The sequence below is a fragment of the Protopterus annectens genome, chromosome 13.part0 (genome assembly GCF_019279795.1).
Source record: "Protopterus annectens isolate FY-2018-M chromosome 13.part0, PAN1.0, whole genome shotgun sequence".
In the NCBI taxonomy this organism is placed as follows: domain Eukaryota; kingdom Metazoa; phylum Chordata; order Ceratodontiformes; family Protopteridae; genus Protopterus; species Protopterus annectens.
The window spans coordinates 980517808-980542232 of NC_056747.1; the positions used below are offsets into that span (position 1 = coordinate 980517808).

At 42.9% G+C, this 24425-nt stretch overlaps 1 protein-coding gene across 1 annotated transcript in view; it reads left to right on the top strand.

The window, feature by feature from the left end:
• Positions 1-24425, top strand: part of LOC122787912 (junction plakoglobin-like) — a 497854-nt gene that overhangs the window by 441697 nt on the left and 31732 nt on the right. The window contains exons 9-10 of the mRNA XM_044054837.1: positions 3935-4087; positions 8991-9110. Coding sequence (XP_043910772.1) covers positions 3935-4087; positions 8991-9110 — 273 coding nt within the window. The remainder of the gene's footprint in view (positions 1-3934; positions 4088-8990; positions 9111-24425) is intronic.

The window sequence follows — 24425 nt, forward strand, 5'->3', positions numbered from 1 at the left end:
AGCACTGTGTACAAACATTGGAACTGGGTAATGAAGTGAAAGTAAGAGGAGGTGCGGAAGGTGGAGGTCGAAATAGGCAGAGTGAGCAGGCATGCAGGGTATTAGAAGGGAGGATAGAGTCGCAGGGAAAGGGATAGTTAGTAGTGGATTTTCCATGGACATGGTAGTACAAATTGTTTGGTGATTTGACTGTCCTAGCAGTTGCTGTTTATAGTCTGTTTTATGAGCTCCACTTCTTCAAAACTTCCATTCCTTAACTTTTCCTTCACTGTAAAGGAAAGATTTTTTCATGTACATAAAATTGTGTAGAATATTCAACAAAGAATAATGAGAGGGAATGTAGGATATGGAGATGGATGATGTGTTTGAATTAAGAATCATTTTATTTTGGAGATGGTAGTGTGGATGGGGAACTGGCTGCTGGAAAAGTTAGCGACAGGTACATTAGAGAGCTTCACGAGGGCTAGGGGGGGTGGAGGATAGGGGAGGCTGACCACTCAATTGCAGATTCACTTGCCGTTGTCTGCAAGGAGTCTAATAGTATAATTATTCCAAAACTAGTCTTCATTGCTTTATCTAGAAACAGTGATCTAATTAATTTTCTCAAAGCTGTAAGTGTCTTGGATGTAGTCAACCTTTTGTCTGCCCACTGACAACCTCCTCTAGATGGAGCATCTCTGTGATATGATAATGTGACACAAACTTAGATGATTAACTATTGTCAGCTTTCATAGATTACCAGAGTGGTATGCAATGAGAATGCACTGTCAAGTACAAACAGAAGATAAAGGGAGCAGGAATTGGTGTAGCTTTGAGATAGATAATATATTTCAATTAAAAAAAAAATTGATGAGAGAAAATGACATTTGGGTTAAATCTTAAAATGCTGCAGCAGAACAGATTATTTGAGCCCTTTTTAACTCATTCGCATCTACAGAGCTCATGGCACTGTTTACTGCTTCACTTGTACAACACTAGTTGCATGGGCCTTTCTGTCTCATCCAAAACCTACAGCATTTGAAAGAGCAAACCATACAGTGCTTACATCTCTGTAATTTAATCTCAGCAAAACAACTACATTTATGATGGTGTGCCATTATTAAGCGGTTTAAATACAAGAAAACTATTTGAACATGAAAAGCAAAAAGCTTCTTTACATGTTCAGCTGAAAAGATTTTTGAACAATTACATCATCTTTGACAGTGGGCTCAAGGCAATTGATTTCCAGTGTGGTAGCTGCCAGGAATGCAACACCTCATTAACGTACTGCAACAGGTGTCAGTGAGTTAGTTCAAATGGCAATATTTAGAATATTTAGAAGCTTGCATTTGGATTGAAACCAATAGGAAGTCAGTAGTCTGATTCCATTAACGTCAGTGCAGCAGCAATGCAAAACATTATTCCTTGTTTAAATATTTTCATTTTGAAATCCTTAAGCCAACTTGTGAAATGTTTGGAAGACATCTAGATGAAATGTCACTTCTCGGCTTGTCCATTTTTTAGAATAAAAGCTGGACAATTCAAGGCTTAAAAAGTTAAGACCATGTATTATATATTTTCACTCATTTGAAGAGCTTTCATCTCACACTTCATCAGACTGAACACATGTTAATTAAAAAGACAATGTTGTCAGTGTTGCATGTTAAAATTAACCAGTCAGAAGAAAAAGTCATTTACTATAAAAAATCAAACAAATGGTGTCTAAACAAATAAGAAAATGCAGAAAAGCTCCTCTCACTTAAAATCTTCTTTTAACATTTGTTTTTAATTGTATATATCCACTTAAACCTAGTGGCTTGGAGAGCCATAAAATACATTTATTTTATTTATTTATTTTACATTTGTTGACTGGGCTAGTCCAGCTGGATACATGTCCATTTTCAGTGGAGGCCCGAGGAGAAAAGCTCCGCTAACATACTACTAAAAGCTATTCATCTAAGTGGTAATAATAATATTAAAAGCTCACACTAAATAATAATAATAATAAACAACACATAATCATGCAGAAAATAACAAATGACATTGAAGAGGGCTGAAAAAGTAAAGTTAGAGAAAGCAGATGGGTAGTAATTTATGAGATCAGAAAAATAGAAAAATATTAGTGAGTATGTAAGAAAAGAAAAAAATGCCTAATGCACTCAGACATGGTGAGTAAATACTCTGGAGAGACAGAGTTAGGAAATTAAGCAGAGAAGGTTAGCTTAGAGAGTCAAATAAGCTGTTTAGTCAGGCTTATTGCAGGAGCATAGCCAGCGGTTAGTGAGAAATAGTTTTAAGTTAGTTTTGAATAGTGGGAGTGATGTTATGGTAGTAAGGTTTTGTGGTAGTACATTCCATATTTTGCCAACAGAATTAGAAAATATAGTGTCACCAGCTACGTTATTTGAAAAGGAAGTATGAATCGGCATTCTGTTAGAGGAGCGCAGTTTCCCCAGATTATTGTATGATTTAATGAGGGAGGAGAGCATTGGAGTGTTGTCAGGGTGGTATAGGGCTTTATGGGCTATTGTAAGTTGGTAGAATTGTATCAGGTGAGGTAATTCCAGCCAGCCTAGTTTTTTGAGATTGAGACAGTGATGAGTCCTGTATGGAGAGTTTGTGGCAAATCTGGCAATGTGGTTAAATGCTGTAGCTAGTTTGTTAAGATTATGCTTAGAAAGATTAGTGTATATGGGGGAGGCATATAATAAGGTAGAGATTAAGTGAGTTCTAGCTATAGTGGTTCTGGCTTCAGGAGTCAGAAAAGATTTGATTCTATAGAGAGATCCTAGTTTTTTGTTTGTGGATTTTATGGTGGAGTTTGTGAGAGTCAAATTTTAGTTGGTTATCAGTTGTAATTCCTAAGAGTTTGGTGCTGAGATCAGGAGAGATTAGCGTACCATTATTAGATGAGAGTGAGAAATTAAAGGAGGGAGATAAGTGGGAGGGTGCAAAAAGCAGCATTTTCACCAGTATTCCATATACGTTCAGAAGTTTTTGATTACCAGCTCTGCTATCATCAGCAGAAACATGATCTAAGACATAAAACATGATTTGTTTCAGTCATAAGCATATTATGCAAAGTGGATTCAGTATTCCTTCATGATTACCAGCATGGTTTTATGTTCATGAATATGCACTCTAAACTTCCTGGTCATCATGCCACCATAAAAAGCTTTACAGATGCAATGAAGGTTGAACTGCATATGAACTAACCTCACAGCATAAAAAATTTGTCTAAAACCGGAGATTTCATAATGGGGCTGCATCTGCAAGTAGCTCTTTATTGTGCGTGTTCTTAACTGTGGCTGCTGATTTCAGGATTTCTTTCATGCCCCTCTTATGATTATTCTTGTTACTTTTGCCCCCCCCCCCCAAGCTGTTACTAGTTTATACCTATGCGCTTCCTCCTCCATCCAGAATGTTTAGTGTTCCTTACTTTCTTCTCTCCCCCAACCTATTGCATTCTTCTCTCCTCCAAACCTGCTAGTTAGCATTCTGCCTCCTAATTGTTGTAATTCTAAAATATATTAGTTTGTTTTGTTTGTGATATCTTGCTGTGTAAGAATTGTCTATTCATTTTACAATAAATTTTTTGCATTAAACAAATTGATGTACCACTTCTTTTACTTCCTCCTAGGGTATTTACACTCTTGTTAATAATAAATACATGTTGATGATCCTGTTTTGAACTCGTTTCAACCTTAGTCACCTTTACTTTACTATAAGAGTACAGAATTAATGTCTCATTTTGTGCTACTGCAGCAGTATTCTACATGTATCACCATGGTAAATGGACCTGACCCAAGTTATCAAAACAAATGTCGTAATAGTTACCACTAGCAGAATGAGATTACAGCTCACAATGCAGAGTACTGCTTTTCAGATTGTAGTGTTTACCACATCTTGTTTTGCATTACGAAATATCTAAGTTATTATTTCCTGAACTTTGCAGGCAACCGTTGGTCTGATTCGTAACTTGGCTTTGTGTCCTGGTAACCATCCCCCTCTCCGTGATGCGGGTGCTGTTCCGCGCCTTGTCCAGTTACTGGTCAAGGCTCATCAAGATGTCCAGAGAAATCCATCTGGAACCCAGCAGCCATACACGGTAAGACGAAAGAGACTGGTATAGTTTGACTTGTTTAATGGTAGTAATCTTCAGGTAGACTTCCAATTGTTTTCTTGCTCTGTCTTGTGTAATCATATAGTCTGCCATTTCTTCTAATATTCTCCTTCTGGCTTCTCAGCAAGCTGTTGATTGGTCTGATGCTTTTGTTTTCCTGTGTTATGTAGAGCAAATATAAGAACTTGAATTTGCTAACATTAAGTAAACTCTGTCAAGGAGGGCATTTTCATCCTTGACTTAAGGGAAATAAAACAAGAATAAAGTCTGCATATGATGCAGTAACTAACCTGACTTTCTTTAGCTGCGAGAGAGAGGGGTATTAAGTGTGTAAAATTAACAAAGTAAAACTAATAAATGTAGTATATCAGCAATTATGGATTAGCATTTAATAAACCAAAATGAGAGTTGGGACACTTCTACCCCCAAAGGGTCAGAACTATTGTGTTTTTTTTCTCTGCTTTTTTCCAAAAATACCTAGGGTGTCAAAATAATCCAGATTTTTATTCTCTCATTTAACTGAATAGATTTTGCTGCCTTGACATGACAGTCGTACATTTTTTAATACCACCCCATTTAGTAAAGAAAGAGCTGTATATATTTTGACCAGCATTCATCTTTGGGAAAAGAAGCTTTCATTCTGAGGCAGTGCTTCAGTGCAAAGGGAAAATGTTGAATTTCATTGACAGTACAGGGTTTGGAAAGTATTCTAGAGTATGTATTGATGCTGTCTAGTGTTGCACTAAGCCTAGATAGTGAAGGCATTTGTAAAGAAACTGAAAACACTGCCATCTGTGTTAGCATGTCTGGTAGGAGATTTGTGCATATTCTCAGATTACCTTGTATGTCAGCATGTGTAATTGTAAATAAGTTTTAAAATGTCGAGTATTTCTCTGTTTAATTAGAATGTTTAAAGAATCTCACTGCTTTGATACATTTCTAACTGCGCATGTTTGAGGGACATTCTAAACTACAAACGGAGAATCAGCTGAACAGTGAGTGTCATTAGAATGTTCTGGTTGCTAAGAGAAAGCTGACTTGACAGAAAAAATATTTTTTTAAACTGACTGTTGCATTTTGAAATTTGATAGTTGAGACTGCAGTTTGTCAAGTACTGAGCAGTCAGTGGACACCAAGAAAAGAGAACTCGCCAAAAATAAACTGTAAGCTTGCCTTGAACTTGCTATTGTATCTTAGAGTAGATCAGGGACAGTATTCTTTAGTTTGATTAGGAAAGTTTGGTTCTTGAGATATTTTTTTCTGGAGTAATGGACTCCTGTCCTGCAGTTTTTACATTTCGGATGATTGAATTCTGGTGTTTTGAGAGTTATTGAATTTACAGTCTTGTAATCTTCTTTCGGATGCTCCCATTAGGGGTCACCACAGCAGATCTGTTTCCATTTCTTCCTGTCCTCTGCATCTTGCTCTGTCACACCAATCACCTGCATGTCCTCTCTCACCACATCCATAAACCTTATCTTAGGCCTTCCTCTTTTCCGGTTACCTGGCAGCTTCATCTGTAGCATCTTTTTTCCAATATACTCTACATCCCTCCTCAGCACATGTCCAAACCAATGTAATCTTGCCTCTCTGGCTTTGTCTCCAAACCTTCCAACCTGAGCTGACCCTCTAATATACTTATTCCTAATCCTGTCCACCCTTGTCACACCCAGTGCAAATCTTAACATCTTTAACTCTGCCACGTCCAGCTCTGACTCCTGCCTTTTTGTCAATGCCACTGTCTCCAACCCATATAACATAGCTGGTCTCACTACCCTCTTGTAGACCTTCCCTTTCACTCTTACTGGTACTAGTCTGTCACAAATCACTCATGACACCTCCACCCTCTCCATCTGCCTGTACTCTCTTCTTCACTTCTCTTCCACACTCTCCATTACTCTGAACTGTTGATCCCAAGTATTTAAACTCTTCCACCTTCACCACCTCTACTCCCTGCATCCTCACCATTCCTCTATCCTCCCTCTCATTCACACATATATATTCTGTCTTAGTCCTGCTGACCTTCATTCCTCTTCTCTGTAGAGCACATCTCCACCTCTCCAGGGTCTCATCCACCTGTTCCCTACTCTCACTACAGATCACAATGTCATCTGCAAACATCATAGTCCACGGGGACTCCTGTCTGATCTCGTCTGTCAACCTGTCCATCACCATTGCAAATAAGAAAGGGCTCAGAGATGATCCTTGATGTAATCCCACCTCCACCATAAACGCATCCGTCATTCCCACCGCAGACCTCACCGCTGTCACTCTACCCTCATATGTATCCTGTACCACTCTTACATACTTCTCTGACACGGCCGACTTCCTCATATACAATACCACAACTCCTCTCTAGGCACCCTCTTATACAAGTCCACAAAGACACAATGCAACTACTTCTGACCTTCTCTGTACTTTCTCCATCAATACTCTCAGAGCAAACATCGCATCTGTAGTGCTCTTTCCTGGCATGAAACCATACTGTTGCTCACTAATAATCACCTCCCTTCTTAACCTAGCTTCCACTACTCTTTCCCATAACTTCATAATGTGACTAATCAATTTAATCCCTCTGTAGTTACTACAGCTCTGCACATCACCCTTATTCTTAAAAATCTGTACCAAAACACTTTTTCTCCATTCCTTAGGCATCCTCTCACTTTCCAAGATTTCATTAAACAATCTAGTTAAAAAACTCCACTGCCATTTCACCTAAAAACCTCCAAGCTTCCACAGGTATGTCATCTGGACAAACAGCCTTTCCATTCTTAATCGTCTTCATAGCTGTCCTTACTTCCTACTTGCTAATCTGTTGCACTTCCTGATTCACTATCGCCACCATCATCTAACCTTCTCTTTCTCTCCATTCATCAGCCCCTTAAAGTAGTCTTTCCATCTGCTCAACACACTCTCTCTTTGCTTGTGAGTACATTTCCCTCATTATCCGTTATCACCCTTGCCTGCTGCACATCTTTACTAGCTTGGTCCCTCTGTCTAGCCAATCGGTACAGGTTCTTTTTTCTCTCCTTAGTGTCCAGCCTTTCATGCAACTCTTCATATACCTTATCCTTAGCCTTCACCACCTCTCTCTTTGCCATGCAATTTACAATCTTGTAATAATGTTTACTTATTAAATGTTTTTCATTACTTTACATTGTGGCTGGAAACCAGCGTTTTTCTTTAGAGATTAGAGTGCTTCTACCTGTTTGATACTCCCCAGGTTACCTCAAAGGTCTGGCTGTTCTGGTCATAGCTATCATTTGTTTTGATCATTAATTTTTCATAATTGAACACCCCTTTAGAAGGGCATGAAGACTCTCTGGTGGCAGTGTTGCTGTATTATTTTGGGAAAGAGAAACCACTGGAAATATGTGTTAGGCTTTCCCAGAAGTGTTTGGATGTGTAAGATTTAAATTTACTTTGAGTAAGAGTGTATCAGAGGTCTTAAACTGGGGTACTTTGCTCTGAAGTGTGTAAAATTAAAATACATTTTGGTGGACAGAGATATATAGCCCAGTCCCAAAAAATAGAGCATGTTCCTGTTGTGCTCTTGGGGGAAAATTGTGAAATACTGCTTCTTTTTAAGTGACCATCTCATATTGGAGTCAGTACTGACCCAGGATAGTAAGGGATGTCATTTAATTGTTGGCAGTCTGGTAGGGATTGGCTGAACGTCACAGCATTGCAAGAGGAAGTTTGTTTGTGACCATTTCTAGCCAAGTGTAATATGTCTGTAACGTGTTTAAGATGGTGGCATTGGTTGCTTCTTGTTGCCTACTGACATTTTTAAAAGTATCTCTTGTATCCCATGCAAATTTAACAATAAACTGAGTTAATAAATCCAAGACATATGCATTACAGTTATTTGCAGAAAAAATCTATTATGAGGACTCTAGTGTTAGAACTGTGCAACAAACCTCTGGGTAGTATTCTGCCAGACACTTCTGTTTAATTTTTAATGAGCCTTTAGTTTTATAGAGTTCATAGATTAGTACTAAGCTAACTGCCCTTGCGAGCCATTTTTTAAGCCTAGCCAATTATCCCTTGTGAGACCTATTGAAAGCTGGTATGTTTAGGGCCATTTTACAGAAGGGAAGCTTAATTTTTCAAGTCCTGTCTGCACCCAACTCATGAAGCAATCATGGTCTCTGTTGCTTTCAAAGGGCTGTGTCCAGTACATATTGCATCTTTAACTGGAGCACTCTTTGCCACCACCAGCACCAGTCCACGATCAGCAGAATAGACTATAAAGGATTACTGTTTATGCCATAATATTACCATTGCAACTGCAAAAATAAATTGCATCTGTAATGAATCCCATTTCTGCTCTAACAGAATTTTCCCAGATACATTGGGTGTCCCTGACATTTGGCTGTAGTTTACACTTCTGAAGTTCATTCTGAAGTAGCTGCTTCAGGAGTGAGTGAGGATCCAAGAACAAATGGATAGAATAGTTAAAATGAGATGGTGTGCATGTAGTCAGAAATGGATATGGGGTGGGTTGACTGAATCAAAAAAGAGCCTTTGATGTGCTGAAATGGGCTTGGGTGGTTGGATCTGTATATGCCTGGCAAAAGCTAAGGCGATGAAATGGAAGGGCCAGTTTCCTGGGCAGCATACTAGATCTACATTATGCAGATTTTTGTTGCTTACCCTGTAGTTTGCAGTCCCTGTGCTTCCTTTAAGCTCATTGTAATTGCAAGTTGCAGTACCTTGTGAACATTATATTGCCTTCTGTATGCTTCAGTTGTTAGTGCCATTTCTGTTTAAACAGAACAGTCCCTTGCCCAAGTTGCTGTTTCACCTGTGATATCTAAGCAGGTCTTTCTGTCTGATCATTGGTGCAGTACATTGCTTCTTGATGCATTGGTTTTATATTCCATAGGATGGAGTGAGAATGGAAGAGATTGTAGAGGGCTGTACTGGTGCCCTTCACATTCTGGCTCGTGACCCAGAAATCCGATACGAGATCTGCAGATTGAATACCATCCCATTATTTGTTCAGGTAAGACGAAAGTACCAAAAACAAAACACAATTATGCATTGGCACAGTGACTTGTAGGTACAACCTCTAAATGAGTTTTCTATAGAAAATTGTCATAGTTGTGATTCCTCCATAGCTTCCCTTTGCATGTGGTGACTGGGTACCTCTTGGATGATACAATAGTGTCTCATGGGCTGTACCTAGTTCACAAGGGCCATTTGTAAAATTTCATCTGTAGAAGAGATCTGTTCCTGTATTTTTGCTACAAGTTCTTGGGTCACCACACTGCAAATGACTATCCCAGCAATGCATTTGAACAAGAGGGTAATAACTTGTAGGAGAATGTATCTAAGATTGCACAATATCTTCATTGTAAACAGAAATATGACTTATTTTCTTGATAGCATAGCTAGGCGAATAATTGTACTTCTAGGCTATACACACCTTTCTGTTTTTTTCTCCAACATAAGATCTCGTAGCTTGAAAGCAAAGATGCTTTTCTTGATTTTCTTTTTTTCTTTAATATTGGTAGCTGTTGCGAAATGTAATTTTGTTTTTATCTAGGTTTTTTCTAGCGCACATATGTTTTCCCTAATACTAGCTGTTCTAGCAGAATGTAACGAATTGTGTTTTTGTGTAGTGTTTTTTTCTACAATGGCAGTTAATCACATAATTCTTAATTTAATCATCGAAAGTGCAATATCAGCACTTGGAGCACATTTTTGTACCTCTTTTTGTGATTTTGATCCAAAATGCTTTAAATTACGTCTGTGCGTTTGACTTTTCACATCCCTCAACCCTCTGAAAAAACTTAACTGAGTTCTAATAATAATGCACTGTTTTCAGCTGTATGGAAAAAGTGAAACAATGTATGTTGCCACCGCCCCCCACCCCCAAAAAAAAATCCTAAAGGCTTTACTTTCCTTTGAAGGAATTTGGGGGGGCATGTGCTGTCACAGAGACTTGGTTCAGAGATCAGTCCTGCATTACCAGCACTAGTAGTATAAAGGGATGAAAGTCCTGGCTATGATTAAGGTGACCAGAAGTTGGTGGGTGAATGCCCATCTTTAGGGTAGGCGATGACCATCCTGTACCATAATGTCTTGAAGGAGCAGCACTGGGTGGGTATTTGGTCAAAAAGCCACAAGTCCAGTAGCCCTCACATTGAGTGCAGCGGAGCATGCACTCACACCAAAAGTGTATTGAGACTTCTGCAACAATGTAGGTGGCTCATCTCCCCAAACCCAGGGGTGGGGTTAGGGCTGTGTCATGGAAGATGATACTCACTGATGCAACATCTCGTAGACAGCTGAATAATGGCCTCTTCAAGTGGCTCTCACCTGTGTGCTGTGGGATACCCAGAGCAGAAAATAAAAGGATTTGTATCCTGTCAGGGAAGTCTTGATGGTCTTTATGCATGGGGTGTAAGAAAGGTTTTTTAAAAAAAAAAGTCCCCATCTTGCATTCCTCTAATATCCAATTACACCTCCTTCTACTTAGTCCAGTCCATACAAAACCCTTTTCTATTAGCTAACCTAGTAGATTTGGCAAAAGTTGATTACATTTGCCTGACCTCAGCCATTTTCTAAAGCTAAGTACCCCATTGGGGATCCTTTTTTCTTGCTCTAACCAATGTCAGAAAAAGTTTACAATTGTCTCGCCTTTGGAAAGCAAGTACCACACCGAGACTTCCATTCTTACTGCACCACCTGTTTAGGCCCAGACCACAACATACATTGCTGTCGCTTTTGTGCTTTCTTCAACGCCAGAACTAGACATTGTCAGGCCCTTATTGTAGCTAAATATTTTCGCTCTCTGTCCCCGTATTCCGATATGGCTTTAGTAAGCAGTCTGACTATCGATCTTCTGAAAAAAACATAAGGATAAGAGAGACAGACCGCACAGGTCCAAAACTGCTGACGATGCTTCTGTTAAGCTAGTCATTAGTTTTCTGGTCCTCAGTGAGGTGCTTTCACAGCCCCTGATGCCTACTTCTGTGGATTCACAGGCTGCTACCCGAGACGCGTTCAGAGTCCGGTATGCCGCGAGACTCTTCTTTGACCAAGGATCCTGCAGATGTCTCTACCTTGGATGGGTCCGGAACTGCTGAGCAGGCACCGGCTTCCTAGGAAGTTTTTCACACTACTGATTCTTGACACAGACTACTTCTTTTGCATCTTCAGTTCATTCTAAAACTACCGAGTTTCTAAGGCCCAGGATATGAGCTATGCCTAAAAAAATGATGACCCAAGAGCACGCACCTGCTTCCATACCTCAATCTCAAATGCTTAAAATGGCGGAAGACCTTATTATGCCTATTGGGGGAAGCCAGCCTACCTCTTCCAAAAGAAAAAGACGTGTCCCCAACAGTTTTTTTATCTGACCAGGAGTCCGATGACTCTGAGGTTTCTGAATATGAAGACATGCAACCCCTGTCTGCATATGAGGATTCAGATGCAGAGGAATCCATTCCTTCTGCCTCTCCTCCAGAGGATTTTTCATCTGGTGAAACTCTACATACTTTAAGGGAGCATTTCCAATGGGAATATCAGGACTTTCCTCAGTCCAAAAAGAGACCCAGGGAATTCTTAGATTTACCACAGCACAGACCTTTAGCCATTCCTCCTGTCTTTACATGTTGTGGATGATGTCTTTATAGAATCCAGTTTGACTCTTGACACACTTCCTCCTGCTCCCAGGAAACCTGACCGGCATTACAGTCCCTGACACTCAAATTCCTTTTCAAAAATCCTACTGCTGACCCAGAGGTAATCTCCCAAGGGCCTAAGGGAATTAAAGCAACCACAGCTAAGAATTCCACCCCCTCGGACAGGGATTCCCAAGCTTTAGACAGATGGGGTAAAAAAGTGTACACCTCTGCAACTCTTGCCATTAGAGCACTAAATTGTCAGTTCCACATGCTGAAATACCAGCAACATACCATGGAACTCCTCAAACAAAAAATATCTACCTTTCCTGCTTGTGCAGAAAATAAGAGTTTATGCATTCTGCAAGACAAGTTACTAAACATGCCTTGCAATGTGGCTTTGACACCCTGGAAGCATCTTGCAGGGCAGCAGTCACTGGTTCTCTACTTAGTAGCCATGCTTGGCTTAAGGAACAGAGCTTGCCAGACCATGTCAAATCAAAACTATTGAACGCACCACTGAACAAAGACATTTTGTTTCGCACCAAGGCAGAAGAGGTCTTACAGATTGAAGAAAAAGTTAAGTCTATGCAGACAGTTAGACTTCTTACAGGTCCAGCCTCTGAGGTTCAGTAGGCATTGCCCCTTCAAGCACTGGTCCTTTCCGGCCTCCCTCCAGGCCAGCTCAACCAAGACTTAGGGCAAGCAGACCCCCCCCAGACAGCAGTCCCATGGAATGCAGAAATGTAAGCAATGGAAAGGCCGCAGAAATACCACAGAGGATTACTGGCCTCAAACAGATGCCCTACGCAGACAGTCACAAATAACTCCTGCTTTACTCCGTCACATATCGCCTACTCAGAGGCGATCTCTGCCTAACATACAAAGCTATGTCCAACCCAGAGCTGTTGGACATGCTCCACTTAAAGAAATCCAAATCCCTCCGAGCTACACGCTCTAGGGACCTAAACCTTGTCACCACAATAAATAGAACATGCTGGAGGGATAGATTCCTGTCCCAGAGACTTCCCATACTCTGAAACAAACTACCTATCTATAGCAAACCATGCTCCTCATTGGCATTCTTCACGAAAAATCTTGATTGGATGGGAGATGGGAAATTCACCCCGGGGATCACTCCTGTGGCTCTGCTCAACAGGGGCACAGGAAAATAATTTTCTTGTGTGGTGAAAGCTAGGGTACCATTTGGCTAGGCTTATATACAACCTAGGGCCAATAGCATAGTACCTACCTATGAAGTTCCTCCACTTCAAAAACAGGGAGTGCTAAGCCATCCCATTATGGAAAGAACTCACAATGACTTTACACCTCCACCCCTAACCTCTGCCCACCTACTTGTGCCCCTAGGAGGAAAACTCTGATCCCATGCAAACAACTGGACCTCTATTACCAATGACCTATGGATATTCATCGTGTTACCCTGCTGCAGTCATCACACTTGGGTTATCCTGCCGTCAGGCGGTCCCACAGTCGGCCCGAATTCCAAAGTCTTGGTCCGGCGTCTGTTGCTGTCGCTTCTTCCCTGACGTCAGACCGCCAGGGGTATATCAGAGGCATCCGCCATTTTCCCCAGTCTTTCTTGCCATGCGGTGCCCGAAGCAGAAGCAGTTCGCAAATGCCGGTCGGCCGACACCTCAGATTTTCGAATAGAGTTTCAGTCCGAAGTCTTCAAAGCTAAGTACCCCGTTGGGGAACCTTTTCTTGCCTCAGTCCGATGTCAGAAAAAGTTAACAATTGCATTTCTTGTGGGAAGCAAATCCTCATAAGGACTTTCATTCTTTTTGTATACCTTGCATAGGCCCAGACCACAACGTCACTGGTTGTCGGTTTTGTGCTAGGTTCAATAAGCGAACTATTAAGCGACGCTTTGATTTCGCACGACACTAATTCGGTAGGAAATTTAATTACACTATGCCGTCAGAGCAAACGACTACCAGCGTGCATAAAAAACGCAAAGATATAAAGAAAGGCAGCCTAGATCCAAGCCAGACTCCGAGGCCTCGGCTGGGCCGGTCGCCGGTTCGCCCCTGGCTACCGCTGAATTGGATCCCCAGACCGCTTCGGCCTCTCCAACAGAGTTCTAGGCCTATGCAGCCATTTTCTTTAGGCCGTACCGACGACATTGCAGTAGGAGAAGCCGGTGCTGTAGAAACACCTTCGGTTTCTGAAGGTGTCTTCAGACCGACTACTCTCACCATAAAATCTTATGCTAAGATTAAGACTCCTCTAAAACCAAAAAAGACTACTCTTCAGTCTCCAGGTCAAGGCCCTATGCCTAAGAAACAGATGCTTAAAATGGCTGAAGATTTAATTTCTTTGATCAGGGGTTCCCAACCGCCCCCCCCCCCCCCGGACAAAAGGCCTAGACAAGAGGAGGATTATGCCTCCCTCTGATCAAGTGTCTGTTTCCTCAGGCTCCTCTGAGGAACAGGATTACTCCTTTCCACCTTATGAAGATTCTGATGCTGAAGACTCAATTCCCTCAGCTTCTCCCCCTGAAGATTATTCCTTTGGGGGAAACCTTACATACCATGAGGGAACATTTCCACTGGGAAGGTCAGGACTACTCCGACTCAAAAGGCTCAGAGAGTTTCTTTTACTCCCCCAGCACAGACCCCTTGCTATCCTCCCAGTTTTGGACTTTGTGGATGATGATTTCTTAGAATCTAGTCTAAATCCAGATTCTCTGCCTCCTGCTCCAGCCAAACCAGATAGATACTGTAGAGTGCCTGACTCACACAAATTCCTATACAAAAGTCCTGTTGCTGATCCAGAGACAATCTCCCAGGGTCCCAAGGGGGCTAAGGCTTCTATGGCTAAAAATCCTGTACCCTCTGAAGGGGACTCCAGAGCACTAGATAGGTGGGGGAAGAAGGTTTACACCTCAGCTACTCTAGCTATGAGAGCACTAAATTGTCAATTTCACATGCTTAAATACCAGCAATTCCTAATGTCTCATAAAACAAAAGATGGGCACGCACCCTCAACAGTCTGAATTCAAGGAAATGCAGGATCTGTTGCATGCAGCTGAACAGGTGGGAAAACGTACTTTACAATGTGGTTTTGATGCCTTGGAAGCTTCCTCTAGAGCAGCTGTTACTGGGTCTGTTATACGTAGGCATGCTTGGTTAAAGGAACAATCTCTGCCTGATCATGTTAAAGCAAAGTTACTAGATGCACCCTTACAGCAGGATGTCTTATTTGGGGTTAAAGCAGAGGAGGTTTTAAAGTAAATGGAGGATAAGGCAAAATCTATGCAGACAGTCAAAGATTTCTTACAAGTACAGCCACCACGCTTCAGCAGAAATTGGCCAACAAAAAATTGGTCCTTTCCAGCTTCTGACAGACCACAGAGGGGTAAATACAGGCACCCAAGGGGCAGAGGACAAGCACAAATCCCTTACAAACCCTGCCAATGGGGCACTGCAACACAGAAGGGAGGAGAAGACGGGCCACAAACTACTAGAAGGCAAGCACAATGCCTTGTACCTCAATCTGCCAAGCAAAACTCTCTTGGCAGCTCCCTTGGGAGGAAAATTAGCACATTTTTCAGACAATTGGTGCATCGTCACAAAGGACAAATGGGTCCTAGACATTCGTACAAGGATACAGATTCCATTTCCACACCTTGCCAAGGATAAAAAGAATGCCAAACCTGCCACAAAATCAATGGGCAGAGGCACAAAAACAAATTACAGCTCTCATGGACATGCGAGCCATTCAGCTGGTACCTACACAGGAGCAAGGCCAAGGATTTTACTCGAGGCTCTTTCTAGTCTCCAGAAAGGACAATGCTTGGAGACCCATTCTGGACCTTTCAGTTAAACACCTTCTTGCAAGTACTCAAATTCAAGATGCTAACACTACAGCAGCTTCTTCCCATGTTGGGCAAGAAAGCTTGGCTAGTAACGTTGGACCTCAAGGAGGCATACCTGCATGTCCCTATCAGACAAAATTGCAGAAGATACCTCCATTTCATTGCAGGTTCAACCCATTACCAATTCTCTGCATTGCCCTTTGGCTCATCTACTGCTCCCAGGGTCTTCACAAAATGCCTGGCACCTGTAATTGCATACTGCAGACAGAGGAATTCAAATATACCCATACCTGGACGACTGCCTCATCCAAGCAGAAAGCAAGGACATTCTCTTACAACACCTGGCTTTTGTGAAGCATCTTCTAAGTTGCCTAGGGTACACAGTAAACAAAAAGAAATCAAAACTAGTGCCCTCACAAAATATGACATTCCTGGGTGCCAGCTTGAATACAACGGCCCAGATGGCTTATCTGATGCCAGACAACTACAATTAACTCAATACTTCAGAGTAATGGCAACAAAGACCCAACTCCCTGCAAGAAAAATTCTGCAGGCCTCGGGCTTCATGGCATCTTGCATACTACTAATACCATTTGCAAAACTGCATATGAGGAAATTACAATGGTACCTAAAAAGCGTATGGACTCAACACAGCCACAGCTTGGAAACAATGATGCCTCTCATTCCCTGCCTTCAACAGGAGTTCCTATGGTGGTCACAGGCATGTCACCTCAACAAGGGTCAGCCTTTCACCTTACACCCAGCCAGGCAAACTATGACCACAGATGCATCGGACTATGCCTGGGGGGCACACATGGCAGGACGGTGCATTCAAGGCATATGGACTGCAGATCAAAGGAATCTGCACATCAATCAAAAAGAAATGCTAGCTGTACAAAATGCTCTGACAGCCTTCAAGGACCTCTTACATCCAGGACAGCTTATCATAAGAACAGACAACACCACAGTAATGTGGTACATGGGCAAGGGGGTACACACTCCTACCCTCTAAGCAGGCAAGCAATGACTTTGTGGAACACAGCACTGGCTTACCAAGTTCAATTACAAGCTCAATTCCTGCCAGGAAAAAAGAACACATTGGCAGACGATCTAAGCAGAAACATCATGGATCCCCACGAGTGGAAACTGGATCCACAAGTATTTGCAATGATAACTCAAAAATGGGGGCTCCCAGACATAGACCTATTTGCCAGCCCCCAAAACTATCAACTAACAAAATTTTGCACAAGGACTTTTCACCATCAAGCTTGGAAAGTGGACGCACTCTCATTCAGTTGGAAAATGCTGACAGTATATGCCTTTCCTCCATTATCCCTTCTCACAAAGGTGCTGCTGAAAGTCAGGATGGAGAGACCCCGAATGATACTCATTGCCCCAGACTGGCCACGCCAGCACTGGTACCCACTATTAAGGAATATGGCCCAGGGCCCACCATGGATTCTACCACAAATTACCCATCTGCTCACACAGCAAGACAATCAGACTCTACACAGCCAACTCAAAACCTTAAACTTGGCTGCATGGCAAATCACCTAAGCAACCAGCCAACTCCTCTCTCACAAGTAGTTATGGATGTTATTCTGGAGGCCAGGAGGCCCAGCACCAGGAAAGCCTACTCAGACAAATGGAAAAGGTTTTGCGCCTGGAACCAAGCTAAAGGCCAAAATACCCTTCATCCTGACATACCTCAGATTTTGCAATATTTAACTGAGATGCTACACAAAGGGCTTTCTTTCTCATCTATTAAAATCCACGCCTCAGCTATTTCAGCTCACTACAACATGGATCCTCCCTTATTCTCACATCCACTCCTAAGGCAGTTTCTCAGAGGGGCCAAAAACATTAGGCCTCCCAGGAGAGCACCAACACCTACTTGGGACCTCAACTTTGTTCTGGAAAAACTTACGCTGCCTCCTTTTGAGCCAGCTTTTTCAGCTGACTTAAAGTTTATATCATGAAAGACTGCCCTGCTGCTAGCAATTACTTCAGCGAGAATAGTTTCAGAGCTTCAGGCACTAATGGCAGTAGAGCCTTTCCTCATTTTTCATCAAGACAGAGTTTCTCTATGAACTAATCCCTCCTTTATGCCTAAGGTGGTATCCAGTGTGGCTCTAAATCAAACCATCCATTTACCCACCTTCTTTCCAAATCCACAGAACAAAGGAGAAAGACTCGTACATTCCTTGGACTTTCACAGGCAGCTACGTTACTACTTGGATAAAACTAAGGTTTTCAGAAAATCTGACCAGCTTTTTGTTTCCTATGCTACAGCATCACAAGGAAAGGCTATCTCAAAACAGACCATTTCCAAATGGATAGGACATTGCATACGTTTTTGCTACACCCACCATGGAAAACCAGTTCCTGCTAGCATAAGGCCCCACTCTACCAGGGCAGCAGCTACATCTACAGCCTACCTCAGGGGGGTGCCAACCAAGGATATTCTGGAAGCTGCAACTTGAGTTCATTACACACCTTCACCAAACATTACCACTTACCACTTTACTCTAAGACTAGAGCTGGCTTCGCCACTGCAGTTTTGTAGGGCCTTCTAGCCTCCTCTAACCCTGTTTGACTCCACCACCCATCCTTAGCTTTGGGATTCTACCCAAGTGTGATGACTGCAGCAGGGTAACACAGTGAACATAGTACAGTTTTGTACCTACCATAAATGTAGATGTTCGAGTGTATACCCTGCTGCAATCCAGGTTACCTTCCCCCCATCCCCTCTGAACTAGCTGAACTTCTCTACCACTCTTATCCTATACTACCTCTGTGGTGTATTTGCTTGTGCCTAAGGGTTTTGTTTTCATATAGCTATATGTATGTATGCATGTGTATATATATATATATATATATATATATATATATATATATATATATATATATATATAATGGCGTCTGATGCCTCTGATATACCCCTGGTGCTCTGACGTCAGGGAAGAAGCGACAGCAACCGACGCCGGACCAAGACTTTGGAATTCGGGCCGACCACGGGACCGCCTGACGGCAGGATAACCCAAGTGTGATGACTGCAGCAAGGTATACACTCGAACATCTGCATTTATGGTAGGTACAAAACTGTACCGTCTTCAACATAGTGTCCCAGGGATACAAATTTTATTTCCACACACTGCCAACCCTAAAAGGGTTCCCAGATCTTCCTCCAAACCAGTGGGCAGAGGCCAAAAAAAACAAGTCCTTTCCCTGCTCTACATAAGGGCAATACAGCCTGTTCCTGCAGATCAGATAGGCCAAGGTTTCTATTCCAGGCTTTTCCTGGTACCCAGAAAAGAGGGCAGTTGGCACCCAGTCCTCAATCTATCAATTCTAAATACCTTCCTGGTGATAGCAACATTCAAAGTGCTCACCCTCCAGCAGCTTCCTCCTATGCATTCCAAGGATGCTTGGTTAGCCACCCTAGACCTAAAAGAGGCCTACCTACACATCCCAATCAGGGAGTCTTGCAGGAAATATCTACATTTCAGGGCAGGATCTGTGCACTTTCAGTTATCTGTGCTTCCCTTTGGCTTATCCACTGCCCCCAGAGTTTTCACAAAATGCCTGGCTCCAACCATTGCTTTTTGCAGATAAAGAAAAATTCTAATTTACCCCTACTTAGACTGCTTGATTCAGGCAGACAGTCAGGAAAAGCTGTTGCAGCACCTGACCTTTGTAAAGGACCTACTGACATTCCTGGAGTATACTATAAATGAAAATAAATCAAAACTAGTCCCCACTCAAAAAATTGTATTCCTGGGCACAAGCCTGGACACAGCATCCCAGATGGCATTCCTTACTCCAGAAAAACAAGCCTACCTGACAGGCTGCTACTTTCAACTAGCCACCAGAACCCAGTTATCCGGAAGGAAAATCCTGCAAGCTCTAGGGTTCATGGCCTGCATTCTACTCATTCCATATGGCAGACTGCATATGAGGAAACTACAATGGTACCTAAAAAGCCTTTGGTGTCGACACTCTGAAGACCTGGAAACTATCATACCTATGATACCCTGTCTAAGGAAAGATTTTCTTTGGGCAGCAGCATGCAACCTTAACAAGGGTCTTCCTTTCTCACAACCCCATGCCACCCAGACCCTCACCACAAACGCATTAGATTATGCCTGGGGTGGACACCTGGACGGCAGGTGCATTCAGGGCCATTGGAGCACAAATCAAATACATCTGCACATCAACCAAAAAGAGATGCTAGCTGTTCAGCGCACACTGACAGCTTTCAGACCCCTACTCTCCCCGGAGCCTCTAGTGATCAAAACAGACAACACTACAGTGATGTGGTATATCAACAAGCAGGGAGGAACTCACTCTTATCCTCTCTGCTGGCTCGCCATGTCCCTTTGGCACACTGCTTCAGCCATGCAAATTCACCTGCTAGCACAATTCCTGCCAGGCTCTCTAAACTCTCTGGCAGACAACTTAAGCAGAAACCTGCTAGACCCACACGAGTGGCAGCTAGACCACAGAACCTTCAACCTTATAACCCAGAAATGGGGCACCCCGAAAGTGGACCTCTTTGCCTCCCACAACAATCACCAGCTCAGCATATTCTGCACCAGGGAACCTCACAGCAAGGCCTGGAAAGTGGATGCTCTATCCTTCCAATGGATAAACCTCTCAATCTAAGCATTTCCCCCCACCACCACTAATTCCAAGGGTACTGCTCAAAATAAGGGAGGAAAAAACAAGGGCAATCTTGATTGCCCCAGACTGGCCACGCCAACACTGGTATCAGATCCCAACACTTCTGACCCAGAAGAATGGAGAATTCATGCATCCGCAATTACAGACCCTGAACCTGGCAGCCATGCTTATTCCCTGACCTCTCCTCTAGCTGCCAGCCTAAGCAAACAAGTCCTGGATGTTAGGCCAGACGCCCCAGCCCTAGAAAATCCTATGCTGACTATCGGAAAAGGTTTTGCACCTGGATCCAGGCTAAAGGAGCTGAAACAGCACAGCCCTCACTACCTCTCATCCTGGATTACTTAGCAGACCTACTACACAGGGGCCTATCCTTCTCTTCTATTAAAATTCATGCCTCTGCCATCTCTGCTCATTACAGCACAGAGCCACCTCTCTTCTCACACCCTCTCATCAAACAGTTCCTAAGAGGGGATAAAAATTTAAGGCCACCCAGAAGAGCTCCTACCCCAGCTTGGGACCCTAACTTTGTGTTGGAAAAACTCACCCTACCCACCCACCCCACCCCCCCCCCCCTTTGAGCTTGCAGCTTCAGCAGAGTTAAAATTCCTCTCTTGGAAAACGACCTTGCTTCTGGCAATCACTTCAGCTAGAAGAGTTTCAGCGCTACAAGCACTCATGGCTGTAGAGCCCTTCATCATTTCCCATGCTGACAGGTCTCCCTCAGGACTAACCCAACTTTCATGCCTAAAGTGGTGTCCAATGTGGCTCTCAACCAATCAATTAATTTGCCCACCTTTTTCCCTAACCCACAAAACATGGGAGAATTCTGCATTCTCTAGATGTGCACAGACAGCTCAGATTCTACCTGGATAGGACTAAATCTTTTAGGAAAACTGACCAATTGCTAGTCAGCTTTGCAGCAGGGACAGAGAGCTAGGCCATATCCAAGCTATCTCCAAATGGATAGCACACTGCATCAATTTCTGCTACAAACACCATGGGAAACCACCCCCTAAGGGGGTCAGGGCACATTCCACCAGGGCAACCTCCACATCTGCAGCTTTTCTCAGAGGGGTCCCATTCTGGAGGCTCCAACATGGACTTCTATTCATACCTTCACCAAGCATTACTACCTGGCTATCTTCTCCAAATCCAGGGCAGGCTTTGCAACAGCAGAATTGCAGGGCATCCTAGCCAGCACCCAGTCTTCTTGACTGCCTCCACCCTTCAACCCAAGTGTGATGACTGCAACAGTGAAACACAAAGAACATAGTACAGTTGTGTACACTTACCATAAATGTAGATGTTAAGAGTGTATTCACTGTTGCTGTCCTGGTTTACCACCCTCTATCCCCCTTGTCTCTCTCTCTCTTCCTCACTCCTTACAGGGAATTGTTGGTGTTTACTTTCTACTGGTGGTGGTCTTCCACCATAACCTAGCTCCCTATTTGGGGGCTCCTGACAGTTGGGGCAAGAAAAACTGATGCAATGGCATCGGCTGCCTGATTTTATGCCACCGACAACCAAACGTCAGTCCTGGAGCGACCGCAACTGACACAGAAATACTAAGCCTCTGATATTCAGGCCGACTGAGGGCTACCCCTGGCAGATAACCCAAGTGTGATGACCGCAACAGTGAATACACTGTAACATCTACATTTATGGCAAGTGTACACAACTGTACTCTCTAAATTAAATAAAGCTGCAGTAACACTGGCTACACCCTTGTACACAGGAGGTAAGAACAGAACTGCTGTCCTCATCTCTTACCAGTGAAATCCTGCAAGACTGTCATAGGGCCACTCCTTTTTAATATGTTTCTCACATTGGCACCAGTTTCTGGCTTACCAAATAAGCAGATGCTTGCAAATTTGAAACTGTTTCCTTAACCCAGCTGTCACCACCTTCCTTTAGACAGCATTTAACAATATTATACACAAATCACACAGTAAAAATTGCAACATTCCACATTTTTGCAACCCCTTGGCAGCAGTATCACCAGCTTTACATTACTAATGAACAAGTAAAAGTTGATTAAATAGTAAATGGCCTTGGAGTACTTATTTGTGCACCATGATTCCACAAAACTCGTTGCATTTTGGTGAAACCTGACTTGAAGACCCCACATTTTCTTTCCCAGTTTTCAGTATGGTGCAACCTCAAGTTTGTTTATAAAGAACAAGAAGGATATGTGTATGGGAGGGGCAAAAGTTGCCCACAACAGCCAGGGCCATCATGATGTTCATCGTGTTTCACTGTTGCAGTCATCACTGTTGGGTTATCCTGCTGGCAGGCTACTCGCAGTCGGCCCGAGTTCCAAAGTCTAGGTCCGGCGTTAGTTGCTGTCTCCTCCTCCCTGATGTCAGTGCACCAGGGGTATAAAAGATGCAGCAGACGCCATTTTCTTCAGTCTTTCTTGCCGTGTGGTGCCCGAAGCAAAAACAGTTCGCAAGTGCCGGTCGGCCGACTCCTGAGCTTTTCAAATTCGAATTTCAGATCCGAAGTCTTCATTAAAGCCAAGTACCCCATTGGGGAAACTTTTTTCTTGCTCCAGACCGATGTCAGAAAAAGTTAATTGTATTTCTTGTGGGAAGCAAATACCTCATAAGGATTTTCATTCTTACTGTATTCCTTGCCTAGGCCCCGACCACAACATTGCTAGTTGTCAATTTTGTGCTAGATTTAACCAACGCACTATTAAGCGTCGGTACAATTTTGCATTTCATTACTTTGGCAGAAGATTCAATTATATAATGCCGTTGGAACAGCCGACTACCGGAGTTTATAAAAAGCGCAAAGAAAAAGAAAGGACAGGCATCTGAGATCCAAAACTGATGAGGCTTCCACTAGGCCTTTCGCCGGTTCTCACTGAGGTGCTTTTGCAGCCCCTGACGCCCGCTACCTCAGAGCCACAGGCCGCTTCCGACTCCCACCTGAAGATGACTAGACCACTGGAAACTCAAGGTATTGGACACTCTGAAACTATTCCCTCAGATGGGTCTGGAGCCGCTGAGCAGGCATCGGCTTCTGAGGGTGTTTTCAGGCCTACACAGTTGTATGTAAAACCAACTTCAGCTTCAAAGGCAAAGACTAAAGCAGTTCTGAAGACAAACAAGTACGGCATTCTCCTAGACAGGCCTCCATGCCTAAAAAACAGATGCTTAAAATGGCCGAAGACCTAATTACTTTGATCAGGGGTTCCCATCCCCCTCCTGATAAGAAGCCTAGGCAAGAGATAGAATATGAATCCTCAGATCAGGTTTCCAATTCCTCTTCTGAACAGGAATAGTCTCTTCCTCCCTCTTGAGGATTCTGATGCTGAAGAAATCTATCCCTTCAGCTTCTCCTGAGGATTATTCTTTTGGGGATACTCTGCATACTATGAGGGATCATTTCCACTGGGAGAGCCAAGATTACTCAGAATCCAAGAAAAGGCTCAGAGACTTCCTTTTATTACCTCAGCACAGGCCCCTTGCTATTCCATCTGTTTTATACATTGTAGATGATGTATTTTTAGAGTCCGGTCTGTCTCCTGACTCTCTACCACCAGCTCCTGTTAAGCCAGACAGATACTACAGGGTTCCTGATTCACATAAATTTCTTTATAAAAACCCTGCTGCTGACCCAGAAACTATCCCTCAGGGTCCCAAAGGGGTCAAAACTTCCACTGCAGAAAACCCTATCCCCTCTGATAGGGATTCAAGGGCCCTGGACAGATGGGGGAAAAAGATTTATACTTCTGCTACCTTGGCTGTAAGATCTTCAAATTGTCAGTTTCATATGCTTAAATATCAGCAATATCTTATGTCACTGCTTAAACAGAAAATGTTGACAAATTCAGAATGTGCAGAAAACAAAGAAATGCAGGATTTATTGCATGCAGCTGAACAAGTGGGAAAGCATACTTTGCAATGTGGTTTTGATTCTGTAGAGGCCTCCTGCAGGGCCGCTGTGTCAGGTTCTGTCATTAGGAGACATGCTTGGTTAAAAGAACAGAATCTCCCCGATCATGTTAAAGCAAAACTATTAGATGCTCCATTACAGCATGATACCTTGTGTGGTGTTAAAGCAGAGGAGGTGGTGAAGAAAATGGAGGACAAAGCTAAATCTATGCAAACAGTCAAGGATTTCTTACAGGTACAGCCTCCCAGATTTAGCAGGAACTGGC